This window comes from Chrysoperla carnea, chromosome 1 (genome assembly GCF_905475395.1).
Source record: "Chrysoperla carnea chromosome 1, inChrCarn1.1, whole genome shotgun sequence".
Lineage (NCBI taxonomy): Eukaryota > Metazoa > Arthropoda > Insecta > Neuroptera > Chrysopidae > Chrysoperla > Chrysoperla carnea.
The window spans coordinates 116,798,771-116,806,951 of NC_058337.1; the positions used below are offsets into that span (position 1 = coordinate 116,798,771).

The 8,181-nt window shown below is 29.8% G+C and overlaps 1 protein-coding gene across 1 annotated transcript; it reads right to left on the reverse strand.

Moving 5' to 3' along the window:
* Positions 1-1,502: 1,502 nt before the first annotated feature.
* On the reverse strand, positions 1,503-4,218 carry LOC123305917 (UPF0602 protein C4orf47 homolog). The gene is made up of 4 exons (XM_044887754.1): positions 3,896-4,218; positions 3,334-3,528; positions 2,960-3,167; positions 1,503-1,842 (listed from the first exon to the last, which is right to left on the reverse strand). The coding sequence occupies exons 1-4, from the start codon at positions 4,189-4,191 to the stop codon at positions 1,606-1,608; spliced, it is 936 nt and encodes a 311-aa protein (XP_044743689.1). The 5' UTR covers positions 4,192-4,218; the 3' UTR covers positions 1,503-1,605.
* Positions 4,219-8,181: the final 3,963 nt, after the last annotated feature.

An 8,181-nucleotide genomic window follows, 5' to 3' on the forward strand; every position in this document is an offset into this window, starting at 1 on the left:
AAAAAAATTGTTTGTGGAGCTTATTTCATTTAGTTAAATATTGCTAAACGGAAATTAGGCACATGGAAACATAAGGTTTCCCCAAATGTATATATGTACATTGAATGCTATATGAAAGACAGTGAATATCAAAATAAGCTTTATCTACCTCTGAAATTTTCCAAAATTTAATTAAGTAGACAAATTGAATCAATAATTTGGCATAATATGATGTTACCTTATCAGACAAAAACCAGGTAATCGTTATTAAAATAGAAGACTGAGTAATGAAATGTAATACTAAAAAAAATAGAATTGTTTCAAAAATTTCGTTTTTATTTAACGATAAATCTTTATTTTCTCGTTTTTCTATTAAATGTCAGAAAAAAACTCATGCTACGACACTGATGCAAAAAAGTACTTACATATTATCTAAAATTTCCATTTGCCGTTTAGTAAGTGACACGAAATAATTATTTTAATAAAATTATGATAAAATACAAAATTTTAGAAAGGTATTTTCAAGAAAATTTCGATAGGTATTTCTATAAATTGGGACTCAGTTTGGTGAGGTGACGCCCTTCCTTGTAGATGGAGCTCAGTTTGTAACGTAGGTTTATGTATGGTGTATTCTCTATATTAGTCATGGAATCGAAGCAACGTAGTTCGAAAAATTTAATCATTAAGTTGGATTTGAATGCGGTTTTCGGCATTCGATTCGTTAGAGCATCAGAAAATTTTGTGACCTAAATTGATTTATAATTTATTAAAAATATGCAATTTGCATAAATAATATGAATTTTATAATTGCATTTTAAATTAATCGTAGATAAGCTAAATTCACAATTCGGTTAATAGTGATGAAAATGATTCCAAACTTGTTACACGGGGGTTTTTGGGATCGCTGAACACGAATATCGTGACAGTGGGACCAAGTACCAGGTTAAACTTGATACCCTGAGCACCAGGTACCTCGGAGACTAATTCTCACTATACAGAAAACACCGGCGTAGCCCACGTTTAACGTTTATCTACATAAAACTGGGACACGTCATCTTACCAAGCTCGTCTCAATTTGCATGCAAATACTGAAAGATAACTATATAAAAAATTGTAAAGATTATTTCAAAATCAATTCCAACTTTTTAAAGGAAGTTTTTCGAAATATTAATTGTTCTATCACAGCAGTTGTTTAAAATAAACATCCGGTATCGTATACGAAGGGTAACATGTGTTTAAAGTTAGAAATATTGATCACAGAAAAAGTTATTTGTTCCGGGAAATTTGAAAAAGGCGTAATAAGCCTTTCCCTTCAAATATGTTTTAAAATATACCTGACTGGCAATGCGATAATTTTAAAAAACGAAATAAATTTTCTATAAATTGTGTAAAATTCCAGTGATATTAAAAAAGAAGGACACTCCCGTGTCGCGGGCATGCAACAGAATTTTGGATTATTATATAAAACCTTGTTATTACATTCCTGAAGGAAAAATTTCATTAGGGAATTAATCTGTTGCACACTTTTTTTTTATTGAAATTCATATTACATTTTAAAACAATTCCAACATTTAACTGCAGTATACACCTTGAAACCTTCAAAAATGTCTGGTTACATATATCTCGCTACAGATCTGGAAGATATCTGGATACATGCGTAGGTTTATAATCTCTATATGTTACTTGATTGCATTGCATATCGATCACTTTTTGTGATACACTTGGTGTAAATGTAGAAATAGTTTCTGCCCAAACTTGAGGACCATATGTAGTTTGACCCTTTTTTTGTTTTTTCACTTTTTTTAAGCGTGGTGAAAAATAATCAGGATATACATCAAATGTACCAAATTTTCCACCCCCAATCTATAAATAAAAATTTGAAATAGATGCAATAAAATATTTTAAGGTTATGAGGACACCGTCACATTCTTTAAAATTTAGAAATAAAAACATACAGCAAGTCATAGTCATACAACAAAGTGAATATAGTGATTTTTTGTTTAATTTTGAGGCTATATGACGTCTTTAAACTGACTTTCCAATGGCTAAACATCAAATGTACGAATTTGAGTCATTAAGGTAGTACCAGCATGAAATCACTTTTCGACAGATTTGGCCGAATTTTTTTTCTCGGGTTTATAATAGCTTTATTTATGAATTCCTAAAATTTCATAATTTTTGACCGTTTAGATCGCGAGATATTTAAAGACAAAGTTCGCGATTTTGAGGGTCATGTCCCATTTAAAGCATGTAAAATGTCCGGTCTCTCCAACTATTTTTTATGATATTATTATATATTGAAGAAAAAGTAGAAAAAAATGTTTATACAATAAAATTCTAAAAAAAAAATTTAGAAATTAATTTTTACTTTCGAGATATTAATTTTGACGTAAATTGATCGAAATTGGGACGTTGGCATAATTATTTCCCATTTTAAACGGTCAAAATTTCTGAAACTTTGGGAATTAATAGTAAGCATTATTAAATTCTTAAATTTAATGTTTCGTTAAATTCTGTCGAAAAAAAAATTGTACCATTGCTTTAACATAGAAACTGCAAATACCATGCTGGAAATACCTTAATTACACAAAATTCTTTTTTAAAATTGCTCTGAATCTTATGAATTTGCTATTGATTAATATCATATTACGAATTCTATTGTTTGTGAATACACAATGCCTTTTTGGCATATTACCTAAATTTAACATATTAATTAACAGATATTTGTTTTTCTCAGAAGCACGCTACAGCGACAACACAGTGAAGGACGGGGGAGGGGGTAGTAAGAAATCTCATGACTGAGACGCGAGAACCTCATCGTTACGCTGGCGTGTACGTATGCATACGTACGTAGAAAGAACGGGTATAAGTCGAATCAAAAAATGGAAGAACAATTTTTGTCTTTTAGAATTTTTTTTCTAAATAACGTAATAAGGGCGTCCGTTACTTCTAGAACACCCTGTATATTTCTCTCAGTTACCTCTTTTGGTTCTCCAACAGGCATCCATGGTATTGCAGCCTGCTTTGCCTTTTCTTCTTTTGGAGGTTTATAAGTAGCTTTAGGCGTTTCAGTAAAATAAGGATTCGGATTAAAATAATCGGCAGTTTTATGATTTAAAGTTAAATATACAAGTGGTTTCTTTTTCTTTTTCTGTTCTTTTAAAAGTTTAGTTTTTAATCGTGGATCACTAGAACAAAAAATTGTAGAAAAAGTAAAATATTTTTATTTCTCATTCTCAGTGAAACATTTATATGAGCCGCGATATTCTGAAACGAATTAAATTTTTTTCATGTTTTGATACTTCGTTTCAAAAGCGACCATACAAATGTTTATTTGATTTTAATTTATATTACATTGCTGGTGGATATGGGTTGATATATCCAGGGTATCCCACATTAAAAGTTGCCGCTGCAACTTTTGATTTTTTTTTGTATTGTTTTTTTGATCTAACGAATGAAAAATAACTGTATGTTGAAAAACATCCAAAGCCGTCACCAGGAGTGGAATGTAATTTGGATGGGCCTGTAGGTACTATTGGTATGAAAGGCCTAGAAAACATTTCAAATATTAAAATTAATCCTCTTTTACTTTAGTTTTCTAGAGTTATTATATAGAGAAATCTCACTAAACCATCTTTTTACGGGAATCCGTTTTTACCGAAACGTCTTTACAGAAACTGTGGGAAAGGTAGATATTACTTTAATTTTTGTCAAAGGTTTTAGAAAAAAAAGTAAGTGCATGTTCCTATTTCCCGACAATTTTCGTGCTTCCTTTTTGAGAATTTCCTTATTATAAAGCCTTTATTTTGCAGTGAAAAGCAGTGTGTTATGGGTCATTATTCACTATAAAAGATATTCTAAGGATTCGTGAAATTCCTTTACATGATAACTTCAATATCAGTTAGATTTTTCCCACTGTTTTTTCTTTTGGCTTTTCTTCGGTGGCTTTGAAATTGCTTCCTTTTCAAAAATACGATGAAAACTTTTTTCAAAATAGGCGTCACATGTTCCATCTTTTGTTTTTAAACCACTTGTAATAAATTGTGTTCCACGAAATCGGGAATTTTCAGGCTTATTCTTATCAGCTTTAGGTACTCTTTTTTCTAATGGAGATAGTCCTGGTGGATATGTAAAATAGCCGACACGTTCAATAGCATGACCATCACTAAACATTCCCGGATCTTCCTTGGCATATTCACGGAACTTTGCCATTTCAAATTATAAATTTCAAAATGTTATATAATTATTTCAGCATTACTCTTTTTTTTTAAATTAAAATTTTTAAATTTATTTTTAATTTTTTTTAGCAACTCTTCACCCAAAAGATGTTTGCCCCCCTGGTTGATTTAATCAAATAATCATAATTTATTTTGGTAGGATACAATTTAAGCTTTATTAATTTGTTTTTTGAAAATGATATATGGACACTGGATTTAATTTAATTTAAATTTTTTTATCAATATATTATTAAAGCAAGCGAGGAAAAATTTTTAATTTATAATTTATTTAAACCAGAACCACCAACTTAGGTCAATTTTGAGAAAAATTGACGAAACTTTCGATATATGTTTCTATTTGCATCACTTTAAAGAAGTTTTCTTGATATGTCTAATATGTCTTTAAAAGATCAATCGAATGATTAGCTTTTAAGAAAGATTGAGATGTCTATCGAAAAAAGAGCTTTCAATCTTTTTTTAGAGTATTCCAGTTAAAGAAATATCAAATAAATGCAATGAAATTGTTCGAAGCCCCTAGGAAATGTGAAAATCAGACGGCACCGTTTTTTCAGTCTGCGTAAATCAACTTGGGGTCCTTCTCATAAAAAATTGTCTTTCTTCTTGGCGCCTTTGTCCTTGTCTTTGCCTTTCTTCTTTGCCTTTATTTCTTTTGATCTTTCGCTGGTACCCTTACCCCAACATATTAGGTTATATTGGCTCTTCACGAAGGACACACTATAGAGCCCATTCTATGACGTTTTGCACCCCCTCGTAAATCAACTTGGGGCCTTCCCATAAACAGTTGACTTCTAAATTTGTCTTTTTCTCATTTGATCTTCCGCCGGGGCCCCTAGCCAATACATTACTCCATATATAATTTATTACTTAATTAAAGTGGTTGATGCAATGGAAGATTTTAACGATCCACGACCGATTATTAGAGAAAGAAAAACTGTGTGTAATACACTAAATACTCTATTTATAGTTTTAATTACTGAGTTTAATAACATTTATCCCATTCTAGTAAATTTCTATTGTATTGGTGTTCACATTTTCAAATATAATCCAATGTTGTAACATAACATACATCCCCAGGAAAATTCAATGGAAATTATTATTATTTTCTCTATATATATAGAATATGGTGTATTCATTGTATGTTTGTAGCCGCAATGTGTCCATCCACATGTCAAGGGCATCATACAGAAAACCACTTTTCAGACACTTTTATTTAAATAATTTCGGTTTTGGTTCGTGTATGTGGTTGTATATCATAATAAAATTCATTTCAAAATATTTATTTAAATTTAAAGTAAAAAATGTATGGGTGAATTTTATGTTTTCATCGATTTTCTACTTAAAATTTCAAATTTTCTTTGTGTCTTAACTTATGTGAGTAGTACTGATACTGACTCTAAAAATTTCCTTGCCTTGTTTTCAGCGAATTTCTGGTAAAATTTGATCATCAGCATTACCAACAAACTCAAAAGAAATATTTGGATCTCGGAATATGAATTAATACTTACGCACGGCTCAAATTTTGAAAAAATTACCTCCTCCAAAATTTTAGCTAAACCCAATTTAACACATTCCATAGTCCAAACGTTCCATTCTTGGGGTGAGTTGTTTAACTTCTACATCGCGAATTGCAAAGTGACTATTAAATATCGGTTTTTAACGCTTGACGCAAAAAGAGGGATTTTATAAGTTTAATCGCTGTGTGTGTGTTTGTGTCCGTGGCATCTAAACAACCAATTAAATTTTTTTTTAGTTTGAAAGGTAATTTGATCGAGTGACTATGTTCTAAGAAAATGAGTTTAGTTTGAGAAATTTACAACAAAAAATCTGCATTTGTCGAGGTTCTTTTAAGTTTCGTAAATTATTTCACTTTACCGATAGTTTCCATGGGTACAATTTTAACTTTCAAAAATTATAAGCTAGAGATTTGCTTAAATCATAAATACAGTAAATAAAGAATCTTCATATTATTTTAAACTAAACTAACCGTAGTTTAACAGACTGTGAAGAAATCGAACTTTAATATTATATATTAACAGAATAAGATTGGATTATTATCATAAACACTTTATGACTTCTGCAAAATGATAAACAATACACATAAGAAGAACGCTGCTGCAGTATTATAAGACAATTTCTTGGGTAATATATGAATTTATGATATTAAATGTAATTTTAAACGCATTATTCATTTTTGAAATATCCGGTGTTGGTATATAAGAATCCGGTACTTAATACTTGTCATATATACTTATATTTTATACACATAATATTATTAAGAGAATATATGTGTTTCGTAATATCTTATTGTGCCTAGCTAATAGTTCGGGGACTTTATCATAAGAAAGATAAATCCAATTGGTACAAAAATAGGTAATCACGTAGCGAATAACTAATCACGTAGCGATGTCATCTAAAAAATGAGCATCGTTTTCGAGAAAATTTGAAAAAATCTACATGTTTTGAGCCTGAATCTTTGTTAAAAATAATTGTTAAAAATACCAATACCAATTATTTAAAAAATTTCGTTTTGGAAAAAATTATCTCTGGAAAACTCAACATTTGCAATCTTACCTTACAAGAACCAATTTTATGGACAAATCGAAAAGGCTTTGTACTATACTGCTTTTCTAAGCTCAATAATCAATGCGCGTAATTAATTTAAGCTATCTCGCGGCCTAAAAATGAATGAAGAAGCTAAGCATTCAAATATTGTTGCCTGCCTCTTTCTTACAAAACAGTGTTTTATATGTAGTCTCTATAGCAATATTGTAAACGTTCATATTTTTCTTACTTAAAGATTTTCAAAAACCTACTTCAATTTTTTGTCCGAGAAGTGAGAATTCTTCACCTGACGTGATAAAAAAATTTAATCATCAACTCCAATATTTAAAAAATTTAATTTATACCAATTTCTAATAATAATTCCCGTATTTATTGAACACATCTTTTGCAAATCATGTCCATATTTGTACGGTTACAGTAAAACCTCTACATAAACCTCCGGACTATTAACCAGCTAGCTTATGTGGTTAATGGGCGTTAAAAGATAATAATGTTTTATTCTAGTTAACACCTTTTCTTTTAAGATAAATTTTATTTTATAAATAGTACAAGGGCGCTATATATTCTTTATGTTATACAAACTGACTTTATACAAAGTTTAATTACCCTGAATTTTTTGTAAAAGAAAGTTAAATATAAATAAATTTTCAACAAAGGACAAAAACCTATTTCAAAATTAAGTGTTAACATAGTTTTATGATGAAGCATTTTTATACTCATTTTCATCCACAGACAGATGCTTTTGGAATCCGTTTTTCTTTTTTTGTTCACAATCTGTCTATAGGACATATTTGTAATTTACATTATCTCTTGAGTAAGAGACATAATAACACTTTAAATTAGAAATAATCATAAAAAAAACTTACAATTTTCTTTTTTAAACATTTTTTTGAAAAACGTTAGCTTTCGGAGAAAATACGACTTAAAAATAAGTCATATTATTCCCTTTTAATCGAAAGAAAATACGCTTTATGTTTATCGATAATTGTAGGTTAAATTCATGGACACAAGCGAATGACCTCTATTGCCCTTGATAACTTTTCGTTAAAGCATATTTCCCTTGTTACCGTGTTTTCTTTCGATTAAATGCAATGATGATATATTTTTAAGTCGCATTTCCTCCGAAAGCTGACAATTTTTGAAAAATGGTTAAGATGATAAATGCTAATATTTTTTTGAGGATCAACTTTCTAATTTAACGAGCTATCCTATCTCTTACCATTTAGGATTTAAACTTGCTATTAAAGAAACCCGAAGAATTAGGTCCAATCTGATGCCAGAGCATGAAATCCCCTATCAACCTCTATAATTTTTGTTATACCATACATATATGTAATATGCAAGGTATATTAAGTTTAGTCCCAAGTATGTAACGCTTAAAAATATTGATGCTACGCACAAA